The following is a 26,006-nucleotide window of genomic DNA, read 5'->3' on the forward strand; positions in this document are numbered from 1 at the left end:
TGCTTCAGCTCTGGGTTTCTTTGCCAGTACTTTCCTGAAATGAGCAATGAGAATAAGTCAATACATAATCCCTTGGTAGCAGACTGCAACTTTAGGTCTTGTCTAACAGCTAAAGAAGAAGAGCAATGACTCCAGGTATCCTGTGACGGGAACTGAAAATTGAAAGCAGGAACTTCTTGCTTGATTCGGGTTGAAAATAAAAAAGGAGCACCCTGATCTGACAGTCATTAAAGTCTTGAGGCTGTTCACCGCTATGTACTTATGTGAAAGTAGGTTTTCAGCCTTAGTATCAAAACTGAAATATTGCAACAAATTAGATGTTGAAGATCTAAGACTGAAACTGGCACCTATCCTACCAAACTTTCATATGTGTTCTGCCAAGAAGCAAGCTCAAGCATCTCATTAGAACTGGCAACGAAACGGCGAGTTCACAAAATTGTATTACTGTTGCTGTCATTGATATTTTTATTTTTAACACAACAGTTTGCCAATAATTATCTACTTACATTCTCTATGCACACATTAGATTTCCAAAAAGGGTCCGCATCTCCATTAGAAAATTTTCAGGAGTCTATGAATGAAGAAAGGTTGAAAATCACTGACCTAGATGAAGTTAGCACAGGTGTGCTAGTATTTACTACTGTCCCACCTTTGTGCTGCTGGGACAGTGTATTTAGAGACTGGTTCTGCAGGCGTGTTTGAAAGCAACTAAGCTCCGACCAAGCTTCCATGAGATGGTACACCTGAAGGAAGGCAGACACACATATCTACTGCTTGCTGTCTTAAGAGACTTTTTCGTGGAAATGCTTTGGTTCTAAACGCTGTTTTACTATGGGAAGGCTGCCTTGTCACCAGATACCACTTCTGGAGGCAAGAAAGCTGTAGGTACAGAGCCCTGCTGCTGTACCAATTTGCACCTGGGTGCTCCCCAAGCCCATTCTGAGACGTACAATCCATCTTGAAAGAGGTCACAGTGAAAGGTCTGAAAGAGTGTCCAGAAGACCATGAGGGATCAGAGATGCTGTTAGCTCTGTACCGATGACTAGGCTCTGAACAGAAGAATACTAATGCACTTTACATTGGTTTTTGTATGCTGAACTAGCATCAGGAAGGGACACAAATGAAGTTATCCCAGAGCAGCTGCTACCATGGACAGCAGGGGAACACATAATAGCCTGCTTGCCCTCAGCAAGTGGCTACCCCACATTTGAGGTGGACAGATGAAAACCTGGTGCAGCTTACGTCAGTAGAATTTACTCCTGATTCTTACAGGGCCACACTCTGCCAGACTGGGTACAGTTACCCACATTTAAAGATTTGCATCATTTGCCCAGGGCAGATCCTTAAAGATGGATTTAAGCCTCCAGGGCTCTCACTCTAACACCTTTCATTAAATTCATAAAGCAGAATAGTAAATCGGGAAGCCTCAGGACTACACAAAGAGCACCTTCATGAGGAAGGGAAAGGCTGGAAGATAATGCCCTGCTGTCTGATTGCAAGACACAGCGTTGGACCGAATTGCATCTTGCGCCATCCACTTAAGCAAGGCTGTAAGTCTTGTATCAACCCACTCTCTTAAGAGTTCCATGTTCTCACACAAATTTCTGATACATAGCAACTCATCTGCTGGGCCATCTGCTCTGCTGTCTGCATTTTGGAATAAGAATGCAAGTTTTTCCTTGCATGCAGTGCTTCAAATTTTACATACTCCAATTTGGAAGCCTTCATCTCTTTTAGCTCCCTTCATGTCCACTTGGGACAGGTTACTGGGTATGCCTACTCTGCAGCCTGTAGCATAATGTTAGGGATACCCAAGATAGTTTTAAAAAAACCCTAGCGTAAATACCAATAGTTAGTACAAGCACAAGAAACATTTCATTTGTTGGCAGCTCGGTGCTTAAAACCCAAAAGCAAGCTGCCATAGCTAGACTGCATCCAGTGCCCCAGCTAGATCAGATATCTCCATGTTGCCATGCAGTGTGATGTAGACATACCAGTTTCAGAGTCGGTGCCAAGACTGCTTACTCCACATAGTACTCCAGCAAGAGGAAGGGCAATAAATACACACATTTGGCACACTGTGATCATTGTCTGAACGATGCTGAGAATTCCCCAGCCTACAGCCAGCATCTGTTCCTGTATTGTGTGCGTCTCAGTCCTCAGCAATATGCACTGCTGTTGGGGATGAGTCATGCAAATCCTACACTTTGTAAAGCTAAAATGGCTGCACTGGGCATAGATCCTGATCAGACAGAAAGTGAGAGACGTCTGAGTGACAGCTTGTTCTTTTAAGAGGTCACTAATTTCTCTGTAACTCTGCTTTTGTTTATCAGCATGATCTGATCATCATCATAATCCAAAACCAACACCTTTTGGTGAAGACAGAGTGTGTGACAGATGCTATACAGAAACGTGACTGATTTTTCTCCCTCCCCAACAATAGAGCCTCAGGAGTGCATGTGTGTGTGTGTGTGTGTGTGTGTGTGTGTGTGTATGAGTGTTCAGTTTCCAACTACCCACCACAATTTCTACATCAATTACTATTGCTGTGTCTCAGCAATGCTGAAGACACCAAGAGTTCTGGCAATGGTAGAACACCGGGATTTTCCCTTAGAAGATAAAGAACTTCTGTTCCCCTGGAAGTATTTGATCCATATCTAACTAAAACCAGCATTAAAAAAAAAAACAAAAGAAAACAATTAACCACCCAAAAAAGGAAAAATCTATAGCTCAGTTCTGACATTCAAGTCCATTCTTTAATAAAAGACAAGTATTCCCCATTAAAAGCAAGGAAGAAGCAGAGCAAACAGCCCCATCCATTTAAGTATTACTCAGAAACTAGTACTGTAACCATCGCAAAAGGTTAAGACCGGAGGAGATGGTGGCTTATTTGGGTTCTCCACAGGCCCCTCCATTTCTATCTTCTCAAGCATCTGAGATGGCCCTTCTATTTCATAATGTCTCCTGAATAGTAAAAGGCGGGGGGAGGAACCTACAGCCCAAGCAGGTGTGATCTGGCATGGGGATAAGTGTTACGGAGCTGTCCATGCCCTCCATAGTGCATATGATTTATGTACAAAACCCCTATAAACAAGGCCTATAAGGAATATAGTCAAGCTGTAGGAACCAATAGGTCCAAACTGAAAAAGTTGCAGATCTGGCATCCTGCAGACTTTCAGGTGTCCACGTCTGAACTTCATGCTCTGAACTGGTACATGACTGTATTTAATTCTATCAGCTCATCAGAGAAGCTTTGAGGATTACTGTGTTGCTTGCTATAAGGTATTACTGTTTCACTGCATGCAAGGGAAGAGTTGCTTCCTCAGCACTCATTGCTCCCACAGGACTTCGTTCCAAATGTTGTCAGGCAGCACAATCATGTACCACTCCATTGGACTGTCCTGGTATCAAGGCCATGATGACTCAACCTTGGCTAAAGCTCGTTGACTTGTCATTAAGGCAATCTCACATTGCCATGGCCCGTCATCACACACACTTCAGAGCAGCAGCTGCAAGTGATAAGCCACTGAAGTCAGTGGTGCTCAAACTTTTGGCTCAGTGGGCCAGATGAGTGACACAGGGTCAGTCCATGGGCTGGACTGGACCCCACGTGCCACCATCGGGTCCTGCACAGCCTCAGCTGGCCCCCATGCACCAGGATCTGATACTCCACATCTCCACATGCTAAGATTGGCTCTAGGGCCCCATGCTGCCCCTGCCCACCCCACATGCTGGGATCAGGTCCCATGCCACCCTCTGGGCCCTGTGAGGTAGATGACAGTGCTCTGGCCAGCAGGCCAGGGGTTGAGCACCCTGAATTAAGTCTATTCTGAAGCAAACTGATCCCTGATACCAAACTTTACTTCTACCATAACCATCAGCAGCCACAGCCCTGCACTTGAGTTTGCTTTCTCTTACACTAGTCTTATTTCTATTCTAAGCACACATGAAATTTTAACAATCTGCCCCCCCCTAAAACCACCTGCTAACTGAAAAATCAGCAATGCTATTCTCCTGCCGAGTTGCTGATCCCACTACTAGAACAAGTAAACCCAGATGAACCAGTCAACCTGAAACTTGCCTGTGGGAGCAGAGTAATTTCAAAAGGGGGATAAGTTTGTTACTATCCAAATATTTATGCAGTTCAGGTTGCCAATATGCATGCAAATCATTTGTCTGGAAAGGGTGCCGAGACGGCATCTGAATGTTACAATTCCCTAAGTTCAGATCCACACTTTCACTATTTTAAGACTCTTAACACATCATATCAATTCTATTTCTCCACGTGCTCAGCTCAGTGCAACTGATGCTCCCCCCAGCAGAGTCTCCCTGCGCTCAGCCACAGCTAGAGACAGTGCTCATCTTTTTAACTTGCTTTACTTGTAGCTTTGCAGCAGGCTTAAGCTAAGCAGCCAGCTGAAGACCAGGTAGCCAGATGCCTGCCTCTCACTACCGCAAAGCCTTCAACAGAAAACAAAAAGGTGTAAGAGTTTATGTTACTAACTGCCAAGTGTCCGAAGCTTGCACACATTAGGAACCTTCTTTCTGTGCCTACCTGCCAGAAGCAAAATGGAGGAGGACTCCTACCTTTTAGTCCAGGCCACAGCACTTGCCTGGGGAGCAGGCAAGGCAGATTCTAGCCCCCCTTCACCCGGAGAGGGTTTGAACCTACATTTCCTGTAGCCTAGTCAAGTGCTCTCACTATCAAGTCACACACGAGGCACTACACAGTCCTACCCAGCACTGGAAACTTACCCAGTAGACATCCAGAAAGGGAAGTTATGCAGGGCAAGGAAGAAGTACACAAGTTAGAGAATGGCTGTCTCAAAAGGAGGGGGGGCATGGAGTCGAATCCTGATCCCAGTCCCTGCCTGTAGTAGGACAGAAACTATTCCACTACTGTTAATGAATGTCAAGTACAAGCTGCAGAAGAGCCACGGGGTGCAGGGCCCCTACCACTCCAGCCTGGGTATTTAAATCTATGATGTGATTTACAAAGATTCAAATCTATGATGTCATCATACTCTGTGCCATTTAGACTTTTCCCGTCCACAGAAATGTTAATGCATAAAGGGGATTATAATCAAAAGCAAAGCCTAAATGTGAACCAACAACATGACATTAACAGAACTTGTGCTTCTTTGTTGCACTACCTGTTGTGTACCTCACTATCCAGTCATCACCTAGTCATCACCAATACATTTCTATATTTTACACACATATTTATACAATTGGGTGTTAAGAGTCAAAATTTCAGGACTGTCTAAAATTCCATCCTTAGGCCACAAGATCATTGGGGCTGAGACCACATTTGTATTTTAGGTGAGACATGCTTGTGGAACTCTGCCAACACCCAAAAGAAACCTCTGACTTGATCGTGCTTGCTGACCTGTGTGGGTTAGATTTCACTTCACTGGAAAGTTGTGGATTTTCTTCCTAATTCATAAAAAACCTAAATGCACTGTATTGTACAATACAATGTATTTTGCATGCTTGGGGCTTGTCTCGTAAAGAAGTTGCACGAGTTTAATTTAGAATCAGTTTAGTTAAATTCAATGATAATGGATCTTGTACAATAGTAGTTGGGCAGAGGCAAGACCAAAAGGGACATCAACTGTCCAATGCAATCAAAGAGATAGATGAGGCAGTTGGCTTTAGTGACATGAGTACTGTAGAGACCTGAGGTGAGAATCATACAGTAATAAACGCAGGGTGCTAGGGCACTCTCCACAAAGTACAAGTCTATAGTATTCATGGTTTTGTAGGATAAGGACTGGTTCTACTCCCACTGACAGGAACAGAGACTTGCTCTTCGGCAGGTGAAGTATCATTAAAACTACAGCAATGAAGCTGGTTTTCCATTTTGTTACAAACTCTCTAAAGTTGTCTCAGTTTCACTAAAAGAAGTGGGAGTCAAGGCCTGGTCTCCACCCATAACCCCAGCCTCAAGCCAGATGGCCCAGAAGGTTGGCATGGGCTAAACACACTTACTTTTACAGTCCACAGAACACAAAGCAGTGAGGTGGTGGGAATCACCTCCATTTGTCTTTGACCCTACCTTCCCTGAATGACCAAGTCAGCTAGGGCAGCGGTTCTCAAAGTATTGCACCTTACGTCCCACCAACCATTTTGTCAAAAAACCCCGGTCCCACCATGATACAAACAAAACCCCACTGTTTGAGATATCCATCGATTCATCTGTTTGAAGTGCAAACAACTTTAATTTTTTTCAATCGGGCTATGAGCTGAAGTCCCACCTGCATGACCTTCGAGTCCCACCAGACATGTCCTACTGGTTAAGAAACACTGAGCTAGGGGATGGCCTTCAGCTTGAGCTTGAGCTCCAAAGCAGGGCTCAAGCTTATGCTTCTGGAAGCTAAAGGAGATGTCAGAACTGCTCTGCCACTGTGGCTCATCCTCCATCTCACCAGGTCACTATTGTTGATTATGTGCCACTTAGAGACCACAAATGAGACCACGGCTCCAGTGTTTTTGGCACTTTACATGCAGAGAGAAAAAGGACATGAAGGGTTTTCTCTCCCCCAAAAATAATCCTAAGGGGAAGTCTTGGGGTAGCAGCTTCCAGAGAACCAGAGCCTCCACCCCAAGGTCAACACTGAGTTGCACCCAGAAATTTGTAGTTTCCTTTCCCCCAGTCTGGGGATGAAGAAACAGGAGAGACACCTAGGAAAGGAGAGTCAAAATTATATATTTTTCCCTAACATGTCCCAAGTGTCACCTCTGACCCAGCTTTCTATTTCTGGCATGGACTAGGACTCTCTTTATTTATTTAGCAGCCTACACACTACTATGGCAACACAGCAACCATATTTTTAGTTGTCAATTTGAAAAAAGAGAACATGTTTTTTGAAGAAAACGGTTAAAGAATATCAGTTCAACAGCCTTTTAATAATGCTTTCATTTTCCTTTCAGAGCCCAGTGTTACTATTTCCAGTTTGTGCAAGTATGGCAGGGAACGATGCATATGGACACACAGCACTGCTGCAACCATGATGCCATCACGAAGGCTGTTCCCTATACACACACACACACAACTCTCCCTTCATCCCCTCTCCCTTTATTTTAAGGACATTTTAACCTGACCATTTCTCAGTCTCAAGCTAGAGGAGAGGTGTTTCAGATGAGTCTGAATTAATAATAGAGGAAATAATAATGGAGAAAGATTTTTTTTCTAAAAAGAAAATTCTCCTTTATATGACCAAGGTGCTTTTAGATGCTCCAAGTCATTTAATTATTTAGAGGTAAAAAAAATTAAAAACTGTTTTGAGTGAGTTGGGAGCTTAAGCCCCTTTTTCAAAAGGCATTTTGGAGTCTAAATTCCATGGGCTTCCAATAAAAGCTGATCTCAAAGACTAGACTTTAAAACTATTTTTGTCCTTAAGGATTCAGAGAGGTGTCCACTGGGATTTTTCAAAATGTTTTCAATTTAGAGAGAATTTGGTGCCTAAATGCCTTTAAAAATCTGGCCCCTAAGTCACTTGAGCACTTTTGAAAGCTTTATCCAAGGCCCAACCAAGAGCTTAGATGGACGTTTTATTAGGAGGGGTTCAGACTGCTGTACTTATTAAAAGTGAGACTCCTTAAGGTTGTGAAACAGCCTCTATAAATATTAGTAAACAACATAGATAGGGTAGCAGGATTAATAAGGAGTGCCTCATGAGAAACTGGCTCTTCACTGCTACTGTAAACTTTGCTGGCCTCTCCTTAGTGTTTTCTTCATACCTGTTCATCCATGCACAACTCTTCTGAACTCTAGTGACTTTTCTTTGGAATCTGTGACAGATCCTAGAAATAATATTTCATACCATTTATAAATCTGCAGCTTTTCGAGTTTCTAAGTTTGTGTTCTCACAAGTAACTAACTCAAGAATTGTGTAAACTCAGTGGTTACACTGCTGCATTGTAATGGCCACAAGTATGGTCATGAACTATTTTTATTCCCAACGGCTGGATTCTCCTTGGCTTCAGAAGTGCTTGTCATCTTGGAGATACAGCTTCACAATTGCAAAATCCTCGAACTTCTACAAAGAATGCGTAGGTCTTGAAGGCAGAAACAGTTCGTTCACAAGCTCTTCTTCTAAATTTACAATAGTTGTGAGTTTAAAAAAGGACTCAATTATGACCCCACTAAGTCTGTCAAAGGAGTTTATGTAATCTGCAATCACTGACACATGGCATTCACAGAATTTATAATGTCTGCCAAAGATGAAGCTTACAGCCATCCTCAGCTCAACATTTATGGAAAGAAGAAAACCATAAGATTTTATAACATTATTTATGAAGTCTACTTCTGTTTAAATCAATCCTTTAATTAATATAATTTAAAATGGCATAATGGCAAATATTTTGTTTAGATTTCTGCAAGAGGAACTGTAAGAGTAAGAACAAAAAAACAGATTTAAATTTAAGAAAGAAGCAAGGATTTCTTATGGTGATAACTTTCACTGGACCAGCTGTTTAATTAAATTCAATAGGAAAAGAAATACCACGAGTGACTAAGAAGTTATCTAACTGTATAACTGGCCCAGTAAAAGGTATCAGCTTAAGAAATCCTTGCCTCTTGAATACTACCTGAATCATCATGGCTACAATATCATTGTAACACTATCATTCAAATTTAAGGAGTTCAACAATTGGTATTTCTATATGCAAAAAAAAAAAAAATCAACATTATTCATCTGAATAACATTATTTGACATCCAAATTCTGCAGAAGGGAAGCCCCAGGAAAGGGAGGATTGTGACAAACTACAGGTTTTCATAGATTTCATAAACATTAGGGCTGGAAGGGATCTCAAAGTTCATCAAGTCCAGCCCCCTGCCCCAGGGGCAGGAAGTCAGCTGGGGTCAAAGGATCCCAGCAAGATAAGCATCCAAACATTTCTTGAATGAGTCCAGAGTAGGTGCCTGCATCACTTCTGGAGGGAGTCTATTCTAGGTCTTGGGGGCTTGGACAGTAAAGAATTTTTTCCTTATGTCCAGCCTAAAACGGTCTTGGAGGAGTTTATGATCATTGGTCCTTGTTTTTCCTTGGGAAGCTCTGGTGAACAGATGTTCTCCCAGATCCTGATGTATACTCCTTATATACGTAAAAGAACCCACCAGTTCCCCCCTGAGCCTGCGTTTTTCCAGGCTGAAGAGTCCCATGGCTCTCAGCCTCTCTTCATAAGGCCTCTTCTCTTGCCCTCTGATCATGCGTGTGGCTCTCCTCTGGACTCTTTTAAGCTTCTCAACATCCTTCTTGAACTGTGGAGCCCAGAACAAGATGCAGTACTTCAGCTGCAGCCTCACCAAGGCCAAGTACAGTGAGAGGATGACATCCTGAGATTTACTTGAAAAGCATCTATAGATGCAAGCCCGAGTTTTCTTTGCTTTGCCAGCTGTGACATCTGAAGACTTTCTGCAGCAAACTAGTGATTGCATGGCACATGCAGGATTTTGGCAAATTAGAATTTCACAGTCTCTCCTGGTATTTATTTTGCTATTTAATTTAATTTTCCCATCTCTTCTATATTTTATTTTTTAATTGTGCTTTCATTTTTGCATTGAAAATGCACCATGGAAACTGGAAATGATTCTAAGGGCAGAGGGCAGGTGGGAATCTAGCATCCAGATTGAAAATTGGCAAGTGATGTTTTTTTTCTTCCCTCCCCATTTCAAAAAGCGCAGCAATTTAAATCTTAATGTGAGGGTGCCCCTGAATTCCTTACATCAGGTATCAGCACAAAAATTAGCCATACCATACCATACTGCTCCAGTACTTGTCAGCCCATCAAAATGGCTAAGTACAAGAGTTTGATGCTAAAGTGCTCTGCAATCTGCAATTAACAAGGTTGATGTTGCCTTCAAAGTTAAACAGCCAATTAGCACAGATGGAATGTGTAATTCACACCTGTAAGGCTATGGTTTCATCAGTTTGGCTGCTTGCAAATTTAGAAAAATAGAATCACTGCTCCATTAATTTTCATATTGTTATTGACTTTCTCTACCACAACGTCTAGAATCCTTGTAAACTGATAACTTGGGAGCAAAATTATACATCTGTTTTAAAATTGCTCTTTGCATGACTACGTGAATATCCGTAGTTATACATATAACTACTCTTATTTGAGTAGCAGAAAGGTTGTTAAATAATATTTTAACCAGATTATATTCTGTTCTTTTAGTCTAATCCTAGTAAGTCAATGTGAATGGTACAACACTTTACTATTCACAGATTTAATGACCAGGTATTGCATTCTTGCAGTTCTATTACACCTCTTCTATACCTGGTATCCTCTTTAAATCTGCTCATGAGTCAGGTGGTTACATGAGAATCTCAGCTTTTCTTTAACAAACCAAAAATAAAATGAAAAACAAATAAACAAACAGAGAAACAAAAATCCTGGCCACTTTCTCACCCATGGGCTAGGGAGAGACATTCAAAAAGCCTGAGCCTGAATTGATTCAATCTTTGCAGGTTAGTCTAACCTGCCTAGGTTGAATCAGTTTACAGCTGTACAGACATTCCTGCTGGACTGAAGAAATGCAGGCTCATGCCTGTAGTGGCTCAGGCTTGAAGCTGGGAAGTGTTAGCGCAGTCCTCCTTTCCTTTCCACAGTGTGGGGGGGGGGGGAGGGAGGAGAAGCATAGCCAGGTCCTGGCAGGACCTATGATTAGCGAAGGGTTTAAACCCCCCACCCTGCCTGCAGAGTCCCGAGCTTTTCACTGCTCACTGCTCAAGGGGCAGGAGTGTTGCCAGCCCCCAGCCCCAGGCTAGCACTCTGAGGCCAATGCGGTGGGTAGGGGGTGCAGTGCATGCATCTGTTCATGATACTGAGCTTTTCCAATCTCCCTTTCCCTTGCTTCTTCATACTGTCTGCAAAACTGACAGGTGAGGGAGCCAGCAGGGAGCTGATAACACAGCATTTATCAGCCCATCAACAAAACAAAAGCCTCCCTTGGATAGCTTTTCCAAGGAAGGAATGGGAGGGACATTACCAGCTGACCTGTTGATTAGCTCCAAAAAGTCCTAAGTGGGAGCTGTTCTGTCTGCATGTCCCAGTGAAACTGGAGACACACACAGATACCGCTCAGCATTAACATACCACATGCCTAGGGCCCATGGGGCTGGGGTCCATGCTGTGAGAGATGGGAGGGAGGGAGAGGGGGATCCCTGCTTGAGCAGTGAGCAGAGAGGGGGGAGTGGGGCAGGAGGAAGCCAGGCTGTGCCTGCAGTCTCTGCCGGAGCTCTGGCTAGAGAGCAGAAGAGTGAGGCCAGCCCTGTTTTCTAGAGCAGAGAGCACAGCCTAGCCCAGGGCTGCAAAGCATCTGGGATGCTGGGGGACTCTAATTTAACTTAAACTAGGAAGGGGCCTGGGACAGACATTGTATAAACTGGTTTGACCCACATCAGTTAAGTCTGATACTAAATTCAACCAGGTTTATCTTAAACCAGTTTCGGCCATTTTGAAACTGGTTAATGTGCATGGAACTTATATTCTGTTACAGGTTCAAACCAGCTTTTGATCACTTAAACTGGTTTATGTGTAATGTCTGTCCCTAGCCATGAGGGCAGGATAAAATGTCTTTCCATTAATTTCATTTCAATTTTCTCTTGATATGAATTTGGAAAGCTAGAGTGGTCCGATGCAAGTTGGGTGAAATACAAAACCAAATGAGGTGGGGCTGTTTTAAAATACAGAACATGAGCAATGAAGTTACTAACCAGCTGAGACGGGGCAAGTTTAGTTCATTTGGTTAGATGCAATGTTTTGACAATATACATATTCCATTCCCAGTCCAGACAGGTAGTTAGTTGGCTGTGGTAGTCTAAAGTGAGGCAGAAGGCAGGGTTGAGATATACCTGAGATTCACCTTATAGATTAACTAAATCATAGCTATGTAAGTTTTCTTGAGCAGGAGCTCACTTCATCAAATGAAGTGATAAAGTGTCTGATGAAGTGAGCTTAGCCTCATGAAAGCTTATGCATCTAATTTAGTCTATAAGGTAAACTTCTATTTTGCCTCATTTGTGGCTTAGCATTTTTTCTAATCATATTATTTTTTTCAAGATCAGGTGAAAAGTCCTCTCTTTAATATCTTTATAGCATAAATTTGTCTCCTCCTTTCCCTCAAAAAAAAAAAAATTAGAATAATACACAATAAAGTGATGGAAAAATTCTGAGCTGACTAATGCAAATGTTCTATTGTAGTGTTCTAATATATTATTGGGTAGAAGTAATATTTTTAGATGCCTAACATTTTTCATAGGCTATAAAAAAAAATGTACCACACTGGCACTTGAACAGCTTTTTCCTCCAATATATGTTTGATTGCATCGCTAGGTTAATTATCACTAACTTAACATTTCCTTCTCCACTTCAGCTTGTAGAACACTGGCATGTTTTTGAAGTCCCTATTTTTAAATGTAGAGAGTGGATACCTTGTGGGTTTCTGTTTTTGAAAAGAAACCAATAGCTGGACATTCCTGTGCAGTGAAAACATGTAGTCAAAGATTAAATTGGTGCTTCAGTGCTATTCCAGCTCCACCCAAATTAATAGTTCAAGGGAAATGATTCTGCTGAACATTTTGATATTCAGGTTGCCAAGAACAGCAATTTTTTTTACAAATATTGTTTCTTAGAATTAAGCCCTCTCTCAAAAGAGTAAACACTACGTTAAACCACCAAAACATGGTTAAAATAAAAGGTATGACTTACACTCAACCATGTATGAACTTTTAACACTAATGATAGAAACCCACCCTGCCCTAAAATAACTCACTGTTATCATTTGCTCAGGGACATCTATCTCTTCTGTGCTCTGCAGTAGAAAAGGATGTTTGCCTTTCTTCAAAGAAGTTTCCATTTCAGCCAGTCTTCACCAGTGTCTTATTTTTCTTCTCCTCCATTAGGAGGCTACTTCCTTCACAGAAACAAGTTGCCTGATCAAGCCAGAAACCAACCATAACAGAAGTTAAGTTTTAAAGCATACATAGTTTAAAAGCGCACAGCTCCAGCAAGATGGTGGACTCTGTGACCAAGGACACAGAGTTTGTTGGTTGACCTAGCCCTTCAACAGGAGTTACAAAGCAAACACAGAGGTTGAGTACATTCAGGGGGCTCATTGCGGCGAGTGCTCTCTGTTACTCTAGGAGGGCATGAAGGGTAAATTTTGCCTGCTGCTCAAAGGAGTATAAAGCAGAAATAGGGACATCCTGCAGGAAGGCCCTGGGAATAAACAGGCATCAGGAGAAAATTATATCCAGATTTTAGTCTGTCAGCCTTTTTAGATAGCTTCCGATAAAGCCAAACTGCTGCAAAAAGACTTGTTCAATGTTACGTAGCATGTGCTGAGGTTGTCTGGGACAGGATGGGGCTGTCCGCTGCTGAAACCAACCCAACTGCTAGGGAATGACAAACAGTAAGGATGGTATGTTACATCCCAGCAACCTCTAAAACAGCAGGTGCCAACCCAGGGCAGGTGGCCCCTACAAGTCCAGTTATGAGACACATAAACATTCAGATGCCCCAGGTGGGCTCAACCAGAAGTAGGGTCTGGGTCGTGTGCCCTAAGTAGGGTCACAAACCATGAAGATTGGGAAGCACTACTCTAGGTTTATTGCCTGTGTTTTGTTAATATTGTTTGTTTGAACAAATTGAACTGTTCTTGGTTTTTCTTAGCAGCTAGTAACTTCCTGTGTGTTCTCCTGACAAATACCAGAACTTCAGCAAAAAATGGAGAAGTCATTCTGAGGAAATAGTTATCCATTCTCATAACTTCTTAAAGGCTGGCATTCAGTGTCTTGACATATATGTGGAGTACTTGGCTTAAACTACCTGGAACTGAAATCAATGAATACCACCTCAGCCACTCACTGAAACAATCAAGGATGCTAAAAGCATCTTCAGCTCATGATATTTCTAACACAGAAGTGCCAAGAAGGGTTATGAGGAGAAATGAAAATATAACTTGGTCTTACATTTTAGTTTAGTTTTCCTCTCGTTCAAGATCTGGACTAGGAATCCTGATTGGATTGGAAAACTCCACTCATCCCAGTCAAGTGGGAAACTTACCCTAGTAAGGAAGGGCACTTCATCTATTTTTTATTATATTAAAGCTTAAAAGCTAAGGGCCTGCTCCTCAGCTAATGCAAGACTTAAACCTTAAATAGAGCTACCCTGGTTCATACTAGATTTATAACTAGAGCTCTGCCCCTTGCATGGTGGGAAAGAAAAAACAACCAGTCCGAACCCTGACTGTTAACCCTATGTAGACAAGGTAGTGTCATCCTCCTGAGTGTGCAGGCAGACTAGGCAAATGTCTATCCTGCTTTTCACTGATTTGCCAAGCAATAGGATAGTGAACTACACAAGGCTGTATTGGAGCTTCAGTTACTTAGCCCCGACTAACCAGATCAGTGTAGCAGGCTCACCTTTCAGAACTTGGGTTGAATCCTAGGCTTGAGATCCTGCTGTTTTAATTGGTGGAGGCAGTGGGAGAAATAAAGTCACGCCCCTTTCCTGAGGGGAGGGGGAGAAGAGCTCTGCCGGACCTGATTGAAGACTGTAAACTGTCAGGTCCGGAAGACTTCAGGGGCGGAGCCCTGGAGCATAAAAGGAGCTGCATGCCCAGCAGAGGGCAGATGTGTGGAGGGACTCAAGAAGAGCAGAGCCAGGGAAAGCTGGGGAGCTCTCCCCCAGTGAGCAATAGGCCCAAGGCTCCTGAAGCTGCCGCTGGAGAAGCAGCCTTGGGCTTGGGAGCTTTGTGAGACTGCTTGGGCTGTTGATGGAGTATAGTGATGGTGCAGGGAGCCCATGCTTTGGGAGCTGCTTGCAGCTCGAGCCTGCAACCCTGGCAGGGTTAGCGGGCCACACGGTGTGCAGAGCAGCGCATGGGGGCAAAGGCCTTGGGGTCTGTAGTGAGGCGGCTCAGGCCCCATCTCCCGGCAAGCGGCCAGGTTCCACAGTGTGCAGGGTGATGCACGGGCCCAAGCCTTGGGAGCCAGGGAGCAGCAGAGGCTGCTTGGGTTAACCACCCAGCGTGAAGATGGATGGCCAGAGCATGAAGGGCCCGGCCTGTGCTAAAAAAGCTCGTGGTGCCGAAGCCAGGGCATGGGGAAATGGTAGTGCTGCAGCGTGCAGTCAAGCACCCAGAAGCCAGCAGCAGTGGTGCAGCAGCTGAGAGGAGCTGAGCCCTCAGTGCCCAGGGCAGGGCACAGGGTAGGGAAGAGCCCAGCAGCACGGGAGAGGCCTGGAGAGGCGTTCCAGCAGGGGAGACCCCATTGAGCTGCGCCCTGACCACTGCCACCTGAGGGAGTGTGAGTCGTTGGGCCCTTGGGTCCCACAGGGGAAAGAGGTTTGGAGCGGGCAAACCCAGAGAAGGGGCTGGGTGAGCAGCCCCCCCACCTAGTCAAGGCCCTAAGGGGAGGGGCCCCTGGTGCTTCCTGGACACCCCCAAAGGACCCCATTGGAAGGAAGACTCTCTCTTGCCTTGGGTCAGGGACTATATTAAGGAATAAGCGTTATTAAGATTGTTCCTGTTTGCGCCTTATATTTTGTAATTAGAAATGTTGTATTGTGTTGATGCTGCTGAAATTGTTTTATTGTGATGGGTAAACAGTGTTATTTAGCATTTGACCTTGGTTATAGGTTAATGTTCACTGTGTAAATATATGCATATAATATTTAGTTTTATGGTTTATGTATATTATAACTCAATAAAATTGTATATAGTTCAGAACTTTGGTCTTGGACTAACTTTATAGAGGAAAGGGGGATCTGCTTGAAATTCTGGCATCCCTCTCACAGCACCCCCTCCTGTCTACCCATCCCACCCAACTGAGAATAGGGCACACCCTTGGGTGTACCCGGGTTACATAAGGATAAAAAAAAATCACCCCGTCTCCATCCTTAGATCCAAAAACTGGGTTTTTCAGCACAGTGTTGGTCAAGGATTTCACTGGCAGGCCTCTCCACCTTCCTCTTTTTGTCTTTCTGGGCCAGTAATGAGTGTGGTTAATGTCATGCACTGACTGGCAACACTTCCTTCATCTTTTGGGCCTTGAAGCAGCTCCTGTTATTTTTGTCACCAGTGAGACTGGCAACAATTCCCTGGGGCCTCTACATCTACAACAAGGCAAAAAAGCTACAACCAAAAAGCTTCCCATTGTTCTCGGATTGTGTTATACAGCTGATTGTTAGACTCTCTCTGCCTGTTCCTCCTTTATGTATAAGTTGCTGGAGTAGGCTTTGTCTGGAGAGACACACGCACAGTTTACATTACACATAAGTGATGCCTCCAAGATGATGTTTAATTTAAATTTGTTGACATGTTTGAATGTATTAAATACTTGTATGGAGGATTAAAGGACCCCAGCAAAAAAGACTTAACTAGCTACAGCAGATTCTCCCAGCAAATTTATATAATCCCTGGTTTAACCCCAGGGCAAAATTCCACTGATTTTAATAAGACGAGGATTAAACCCAAATGGATCTGAGGGGCTGAGGCTGAGATTTAAAGTTCTCATTCTCTCCATTCATACTATGATTGTTGGTTTTAGGATTACACCAGTCTTCTCCCTTCCACAGTGGCAGCACCTTCAAAAATATCCCATCCTCTCTCAAAATCCACTTAGATTGAACAGGTGAGAAAAGCCCACAATGGAACAAAGTGGGGAAACAAAAGCAGAGCAGTTTTCAAGTCAAGCACAGAGGAGTGCACCAAACACTGTCCTGAAAGACTTCTTCTTCAACTGAGTCATGGACACATGAGGTAAAGATTAATATTTCAAAGTCAGATGGATGCATTGCCATTGTACAGGGTATTAGAAAACTGTGCAAAATTTTCTTATGAGACCTTCACATTTAGCATTAGTCTGTTTTTACAGAAAGTTGCACTTGGGGAATTAATCTCTTGTTTCCTGCACATGCAAGACAGTACCCTTTGTTAAGGAATGATAAGACACTTCTAAGAATAGTATAATACGGAGAGCATCAGCTTTGCAAGACATTACAGGAAAAATACAGGCTCCAGCACCTGTTTTTCAGTTTTCACAGACTTCAGCATAACGTTATGCTCTTTTAGAGCCAGCTTCATCCTGTGTTTATGACCATGAATCCTAACCGACTTCACTAGGGGATGCATGTAAGTGAAGGTGTACTTTATCCTACAGGCTCCAATCCTGCAAAGCCCAACACGTGCTTTATTTTACCTATTGCAAGCAGTCTCAGCAACTTCAACAGGATTACTCACAATTCATTTACTTAAGCACATGTGCAAATCTGTACAGTATATGCACCTGAATATATAATTTGAATCACGGGTTTCTTCTCTTTCCCTCAATATGCCCTGGTTACTGTTTCCGTTGAATAACAGTCATTATAATTCATGAATAACAGAATTTCTCCAATGACTGCTACAGATACAGGATTGGGAATAATTTATGTGCATGGTATGAATTTTGGGAATAATGTATGTGCATGGTACAGAGCACCACGAACCTGATATGATGTTTGCCTCAGATCAGTGTAAATCAGAAGCACTTCTAATGACCTTGAGTGAGTTACTCCCATGTGAAAGGGCTGCCAGTGGAAAGCAGACCCATGTTTACAACTTTGGCAAGAATAATTTTTAAATGCTGTGAAAGCTTTGGTGTTAGAGTGTACATTTTGACAACTGCAAGCAAACAATAGTGTAAATCTTCTGGGATTTATATACGTTTTCTTTTCAAAACTTGTGCTAACACTATTCTACAGTAAGCAGTTTATACTTGACACCTAATTTAAATGTAGTCAGTGAAGCAGTTACTGTAGTTCAGCTAGGGTCATCCAGCGCCTAAGTAGTATCCTAAAATATACCAGGCATTATTGGTAAAGAAACCATAAGGCCAAAAATAAAATGCTTATCTACCAATCAAAAATTATTTTACCACATGGGTTTCACCCTCTACTGTAACCACTGGGAAAGGAGATAGGACATTAATCTTTGCTGTACTTAGAGCAGATTTCTTTCTGCCTTACTGAGAACAAGGCAGTAGTTATCCTATTGAGCAGAAAACAAATGTTAATCTGGAAAGATCTGGCTAATCCAGTATTTTAAGGTTGGAGAGTAATGTAGATCCAGTTCCACTGGGGTTTATAGTACAAAATTGAGGGACAGTTTTTACAGCTTGGAAGTAGTTTTGCAAGCTGATCACTGCCCCTGCAATGACTATTATCTTGACTGTATAATGGGGGCTTTCAGATCTCAGCTTTATCACATTCTGTTTTCTCTTCCTTTGCCTTTTCATGAATATTGAGTCATCAAAAATAGTTTCACTGACAGAGCTACTAATGATACCAGCTGGTGAATCAGAGGCTCATACACTGTCTAGTGCCTGCTCTATAACCGTCTTAGTACGCTACTTATGAAAGCTAACAAAAACTAAAGATTCCTATTTATGTGCAGCTCCCTTGAGAAATGCTGGAGTGGTTATTTTAAAATTAGAAAATGTTAACGGAACAAGACAAACATGCAGTTGCTTAAACACAAGGTCATGGTGTGACATAAGAAGCTGAAGCTTAGCATAAGTTAGAGTCAATTTTAACTATGAGTAAGTTCTTTTGTGTGTTGTTTTTTGTAAAATAGTCTCTTCCCTTTGCAGAAAAGATGTATATTTTATTCCTTACAAGACAGAACTGTTCCTCATGTTACCAGAAAAAGCTAGTATCAGCAAGCCAGAAAAAAAATGCTGATAAACAGAAGCAAATATAACAAATGATGTCAGCCATGGAGATGGCTACAGAATTGTGATAGAAGCATATGGTGGCATCCTTCTTCTATAGTGCAGCATTAGAGGGCAAGTTAGACTGAGAGTGCATTTACTTAAACTAAGATTGCCCAGGTCCAAAAGGCTGAACAATAACAACATGCCTAGATAAGGAGATATGTAAATATGCATGCAAAATAGCCAAAGATAGGTTCAAGTTGAAAGCTATTTCAAGCATTTTTTTTTTTTGGTAAAGGGTCATTTATTTTGCAGGGAAGGCCTTCCTTGCAGTCCTGCAGTGCTACAGTTTCCTATGTTTGTAACACACACCCTTTTTGTAGAAAAACAGGCAGATGCAGAATGAACCAAGCCCCCCTCCTCCTTCCACATAAAGCACTATAGTTTGCTACTCTCCATGCTGGGAATGCCCCTATGTTTTGATCAGTCCCTGGTATTTTATAGCCCTCCCCACCCCCAACTTTATAGCAAGGCACCTCCTAGTACTTCTTTATTCCAGGCAAAAAGAAAGTGCACCTCTGCTGATAAGAAAAGCAATTGGAAGATTAATTCGGTAAACAAAAATATCCCAGACGCTGGCATTACCAAGTGTCACTGCAATTACACAGCATCTTAAGAAAACATGTCACCCTAATTAAAGCAATCATAATCATCATCATAAATAATAACCAGGCGGACGGCAGCTTCTTTAGAGCCTTGGAAAGGACACATCTGCATTTCTGTTACAAAACTGTTAGTTATGGCAACATTAACTGAAACTGAAATGTGGTCTAACCTAAGCCGCGTTGCATAACAGCTTGGGAGCCGGGAAAGGTTAATTCAAAAGGCAGAAGAACACGGAGGAAAACGACGTGACTTAAGAAGCGCAGAGAGTAGTTCCCCTCTTGTTTGGCTCCCAACAAAAGCCGAAAGCGCGGAGACATTGCAAAGCAAGAGTTAGCCCCCGAGAAATGCTTGGGGGGGGGGGAGGGAGGTAGAAAAATATCAGGACAGTCGCTGTACTTACGTATCTCTTGAGTTTCTTTTCGGGGGGTGATTTAATGAGCCATCCATTGCAAACCACGTCCCCTGAGCTCATCTTCCCCCCCTCGCCGACAGAGGAGACACGGGCTCCAGCGTGTGTATTGTTCCCAGCCAATTTGAAACTAGCAGTAATCAGCTTCCTTCAGCTGTGTTCCAATGCTGCTCTCGCACAAGGAGGAAGTCATGACATTGATCACTGACACAGGCGGCTCCCCCTCCCACTGACAACACAATGCAACACACGGAGCACGTGATGGGGCCGAGGGGACGGGGATAAACAAAAACAAGCGTGTGCCAGATGCCCTGCCGGCAGCCCGAGGGCACCCGGGGAAGGATCCCCGCCCACTCGCCCGCAATCTGCTGCACTACTGTCCTTGCTGCTTAATCCCCCTAGGAGCAGCCGGTGTGGGACAGGGAGGGGAGGAGAGGGTCTAAATACGGCCCCAGATGGGCAAGCCTGGGGTCTGATTTCACTTGAAGGCAAGGAGGCAGCAGTGGTAGGGAGGGGGTGTCTCCGCAGCTGAGCCGCACGCAAGGCGGGGTGTGTGCGGGCTGCAAAGCGATGCCCTTTCGCACAGCCCCGGTCGCGGGAGCTGTCAGCCCTGTCCCAGGGCGGAAAGTCACCCTGCAAGGCAAGGTCACTCCGCTGCTTGGAAAGGACCCGCAGGAAATTCTTCCCCCCTCGGACAATGTGTCCCGCTGCGGCCACCGCGCCGCCCGCAGCCTGGTCACTTTCAGCCGGGGCTGGTCAGTTTCAGGATCCCTTCCCCTGCCCTGCGGCCCGACCCACCGGGACTGTGCTGTGGTGGGAAGGCTTTGTCTGAGCAGGTTCTCTCTGCCAGCAGCCACCCTCCTCCTCCTAGGCTGGGAGAGCTCAGCTGATCCGGGCGGCTGCCTCGCTAGGTTAGGAGTGAAAGGTTGGCACTACCTAGTGCCTGGCGAAGCGGATGGCTCTGACGAGCAGGAGTAAACCCCTGGCAGCGCATAGTGAGCCAGAAGAGGGGCCTCTCAGAGCTGACAGCTCCTGACAGCCTGTGCTGACTCGGTACTGGCGTCTTGTAATGTGTTGCAAAAGTCTCTAGGCTTTGTCTTAGCTGTGTAGCTAAGCACTGAGGATGCTGACCCATGACACTCATCCGGGAACCTGCTTGCCACGGTTTTCTACCTGGTGTTGCTGAAGGATAGAAACTTAAAAAGTGAGCTAATTAGGGAGATATCATCAGCCTTTGGAGGACGTGGCAGACATTTCTCAGGGAGGTTGGGGGAATTTGTTTAACATATTTTCAAACAATTTAACAAGTGCAAGAGCCATGGCAAGGTTGAATTAAGGGAGTTCTGCTAGCTTCAGTTCCTTTCATGCCAGTTTATGGTTGAAGGTTTGCTTCAGCTTTGACCAGTGTCTCCTTGCCTAGGGTTAGTAGGGACAACTCCAGTTGTACTTGTGTTACAACAGCAACACAAGTATAGCAAGCCAAGCGGTTGGTTTTTTAACTTGGTCTCATTTCTCTAAACTTGTACTAGGTTTGCTTTGCTGCATCCTATTTAGCCCACAGTTCTGCAATGGTACATCACAATTTACTGTGTGACTACAAAAATTGCTTGAGATCCTACATAGACTATTACAGGGAAAACCGTCTTTAAAAAATAAGACAGACAGACAGAGTGAAGAAGAGACTCTATCTGTATACAGATGAAATGACTGCCATACCGAAATGAAAAACCTGGAATTATTTCTATATTCTTGATATTTTGCTTTTTCAAATTAGGTTAGTGAGTTTCACATTTTGATTCTCATGCATCAGGAGACCTTACTGTGCAAAAGAGCTACTGTGAAACTCTCACCAAGGCTGGGAAGTTTTAGGTGAGTAGTAATAAGTTTTACCATGAGGTGCTAAGGGAATAAACAGTGGGCAGGACAATCCCTCTCTTCCTCCCCCCCCCCCCCCCGTACTAAATGCAGGTACTAAGCTAAATGCAGGTACTAAGCTAAATGTACTAAATTAAGTACAATCCCTCTCCCCTCCGCCCATCCACTTCATGCTGAAACAAAATGATGCTCCTTTCTGGAAGGAGACCAGACCCAATATTGCTGACTCTTGTTGGTTTATTGTTAGTCTCACAATATCTGATGTTTGTCTCGGTACCACAGCTCCTGGAGTGATGCAGTTACACAGTAAGCAGGAATTGTTCATGTGCACATTTTAAAAATGTCTAGCTTTTGTGGTTGCAGAGAAACAGCTGAAAAACATGAAACACAAACCTTCAAAAGCCAGAAGGTAAAACAAATAAATTAAAAATGTATTTTTAAGATTGCACATTTTACCTCTAGCTGACTGCTCAGGTTTGACTTGTGCCAGGTATTGTCATATTTAGATATCATTTTAGATTCAGATTCATTGCCCTTATTCATATAAATAGCATCCTATTCCTTCAAGAGTTCCATTAGGTTAGTGCTTGCAAAGCAAGGTGCAATTCAGCTTCAGTAAGGAAATGGGATCTGGCCAATTTTAGTAGGCTGCTGGCTCAGAAATTGTATTTTTCTGAGAACTATGCTGCAACCTTCTGCAATACAGTCTAAAGCATGGTTTTAAAGCAATTCTAAGACTTCTGATACAATGGCCCTGTACAAATTATTGTTGCTCATCCACGTTTGTATATAGTTCATCCTATCTTACGGTATGTATATTGATTTGGCTAGTATTCAGAGGTGCTTTGGTCTTTTGTTTAGTTTTTGCCACATGCCCTGCTGGTTTATTATGGCAAGGTGTCTTTGTGGCTGCTGGATGTGACTACTGCTGAGTAGGTGACTTAGAGACTACAACCAAAGACACTCTGAAACTTCATCTACTTTAGAACATGACTGGGTGCATCTACATGAGACACTTAATGCGCATTAGACTATGTCTACTCCTCATCACCATGGTGGGCGAAGCCTGTGCTAATGAATGCACGGTAGCATCACCAAAAAAATGTTCATTTGTGCTAAGGCGCAATAGTGCCAATTATGGCACACTAAGTTAGTGCCTGTCATCACAGGCACTGAACTAAATGTGTTGTAATTACAGACAAGGTTCCTTGGGTGAATTTGATATCTTTTATTAGACCAACCCAAATGGTTGGAGAATAGTTATTAAGCAAGCTTTTGGGTTCAAAAACCCTTCGTCAGGCTAAGGAAGCTGCAGCAGTTGGTGTGTGCTCTTCTTGGATGGAATGAAAAGTAATTACAGTGCATTAATGAATGTGTAGATGTGCCTCCTGACTCCTTAATTCGCAGCTCATCTCACTGGAAACCTCATTATCCCTGTTCATGTGCAAGAAGCAAGAAGTCTGATTGTCTCTGCAGGTTACAGTTTGTGGAACTACTGTTGACCTTTAGAGCTGCATGGCTTAGGTTCTGATAACCGTAGACACCACTTCTCATTTTATATTGTGGGATGCAAGTGGAGCAGGCAGATAGGCAAACATCAAGGGCAGAGAAGGACACTCATAGTATAGGCACAAAATGAAAACCAAGAGTATTTGCAATTTGGATAGAAAATGAGGCTAAACTTTTGAAGTGATATGAATGCAAAATAGCAAGACTTGGGCATGGTCTGGATGCATTTGCCTAGAAAGGAAACCTAGATATGGCTTGGATGATGGGGACAATGATGGCATCATCCATCAACCCAAAGAATGGGTGAAGACAGAGGTGAAGGAGGAGATAGAGTATAGTTTTGGTCACTCTGAGCTTACATTAGCTGCTGGACAGCCAAGAGAAGTCAGAGACAAGTTGATAGGCAGGGCTGATGGAAGGACAAGTACATCTGGGTCACTGGCACAAAAAAACAGTATTTGAGGCCATGCTTATGAGTAAGATCCCCTGATGTATGAGAGAAAAGCACAAGGATGCAGTTTGGGCAACACCAACTGGATGGGAAATGGTTGGAACTAACCAGTTTCAGGCTGTTGGACATTGCTGTGGAGGTTTCCAAAAGCTGGGTTTTTCAAGGTATAAAAGGTGGACTGATAGCTTTCTTTTCTTCATAGATGCCAAAAATAGCACTTTCACTGGTCAGGTATTTTAAATAAATAAGTTCATCTCTGGATGGCACCATATCTACTTTACAGTTTGCAATGGCAAAGGCTCAAAACCTGGTGAGTTCCACAGATATAAACCTTAAGGGTACATATCACATTAAGGTTGTCCTCAAAACCATACATACTGACCATCTCTACTATAAAATTCTCAATTTGATCCAGTCTGGAAGTGCTGCTGAATTGCTGTTTGATGTTAACTTCTACCTTGCTTGTCTCCTAAACCTCCCCTTTCTGCCATGTGTTTTGAGCTTGTCACTGTGCAAACATTTTCTATGGGTGCAATCCCACAATTTTCTGTTTCTGAGTTTCAGCCATCCTATATGCCACTTCTTGCTCTTCTGTTCTTGAGTAGAGAAAAGTTTGGCAGGGGAGAAGAGTATTTTGTACACTGATTCTTAGCAGTGCTCGGGAAGGGAATATGGCATACATCTTAGTGCTCTGGTTAAGAAAAGAAGCACAGTATGGATGGCCTGGAATGATGTAGACAGGGAAGAGTGGCTCGCATGACGGCAACTTCAAGGGTGCCCTAATCAGTGCAGACACACCCTAAATAGTCCAGAGAGAGCAAATAAACCATAAAACTTTCTTCCTCCAAGAGAGAGTTCCTCATACCAAGGAATTTTCAGCCTCTAAAATCGACCAGACAGATAAGCTTTGCTATCATATCTCAGGCCTGCTCCAGCTGTCTCAAACCCTATTGAGAGTATCTAGGGACAGAAGCCAGACTGCAGGGTGCCGAGGGTGAAGTCATATAGCTATGTTTGGTCATTTTGAAAGGGGATGGGAGGGAAAAGAGCTGAATTTCAGCTAAAATGCCACTACAGTGCCATAAAACCTCCAGGCCAATGATATTAGCTTGCTTCTTCAAATAAATTAATTTGTAGGCTTTGGAAGGACCAGCAGATAAAGTGAAGGTCAAACCTCTCTATTATCTAAAAAGAAGAGGGCTTTTTTTTCTTTATGAAATTAGTCTTGGCTTAGATATTTAACCCGGGCAGAAGAACTGACTTCAGACTAACACAGCTAACTACCTCTCTGTATTTCAGTTTGCAATAGTTTAATGGTGTTAGGGCCAGACAAGACTAATAGGTCATCTAATCTGACCTCCTAATTATCAGGGGCCATTACATTTAACCTATCTGTGTGCATAATAAGCCTAATAATTTACATTAAAGTAAAGCCTGTTGGAACTCAGGAGACTACGTCGTTATATGTCACAGGCAGAGATCAGGAGAAACCACCAATGACCCATGTCCCTGCAACGGCAGGAAATTGATTAGGTGAGGTACTGGTATGTCCAGAGGATCCTAGTCCACAGTCCGTGCTGAAATCTTACTGCCAGTCTGACCAGGGAATGATTCTTCCTTGAATCCATATCTACATCAGTTCCATCCCTGAAAATGTGTATAAGATGCATGAGCCAGGTGTCCAAGGAAAAAAATTATATATAAACTAGCAAATTGCCCATCAAGAATGATAGGGGGGCTTGCAGGGACAGAGCCCAGCCTCTGGCCCTGCACCCCCAATCCCCCCATCCTCATCTGCCTCCCACCCCGCTTTGGACCCGACTCTGTTCTCCCCCTCCCCCATCGCTTTGGGCCTGATCCTGTTCCTCCTGGTGGTTTGGGTCTGGAGACGCTCCCCTCCACCCCCCACTCCACTGTGGCAGGCCCGACACCATTCCCCCGCTGCTACTGCAGCCTGAGCTGGTTCCCCACCCCAGTGCGGTGGGCCCGACCCCGTTTCCCTCGTCCCTTCCATGCCATGGTGGGTCCGACCCCATTGCCCTGCCTCGCGCCACCACTGCCTCCAAGGAGCAGTGGGGCAGGGAGGAAGCTTGCCCTGCCATCCCCTCTGTCCTCCTTGGGGAGCACCCTGTGCTGCTGCCACCTGATGGGAGCAGGGCCAAGGGTGGGGGTGGGGGGGTGAGGCCAGCAGCGCCAGCTTTCTTTCTCCCCGCTCTGTCCCTGTTGTCATGGCAGTGCTCCACTGCACTGCCACCACCGCCTCCTGTCCAGAATGCCCTGGAGCACTCTGACTGACTGCCAAGACAACCAATCAGAGGGCGAATAAAGCATTATGGACAGACAGACAGACTGAGGCTTTTATATAGAGAGAGTCTTCAGAGCATTGGT

General features: G+C 43.8%; 1 protein-coding gene across 2 annotated transcripts in view; it reads right to left on the minus strand.

Annotated features, from left to right (window-relative positions):
• Positions 1–20,160, minus strand: part of GAB3 (GRB2 associated binding protein 3) — a 110,062-nt gene extending 89,902 nt beyond the window's left edge. Inside the window, exon 1 of one of the 2 annotated variants that reach the window (XM_019487788.2) lies at positions 19,775–20,160. In XM_019487788.2, the coding sequence (XP_019343333.1) occupies positions 19,775–19,846 (72 nt within the window). In that variant the 5' untranslated portion in view covers positions 19,847–20,160. The remainder of the gene's footprint in view (positions 1–19,774) is intronic. The other variant, XM_059732823.1, reaches the window with a different exon arrangement.
• Positions 20,161–26,006: the final 5,846 nt, after the last annotated feature.

The sequence above is a fragment of the Alligator mississippiensis genome, chromosome 8, assembly GCF_030867095.1.
Source record: "Alligator mississippiensis isolate rAllMis1 chromosome 8, rAllMis1, whole genome shotgun sequence".
In the NCBI taxonomy this organism is placed as follows: domain Eukaryota; kingdom Metazoa; phylum Chordata; order Crocodylia; family Alligatoridae; genus Alligator; species Alligator mississippiensis.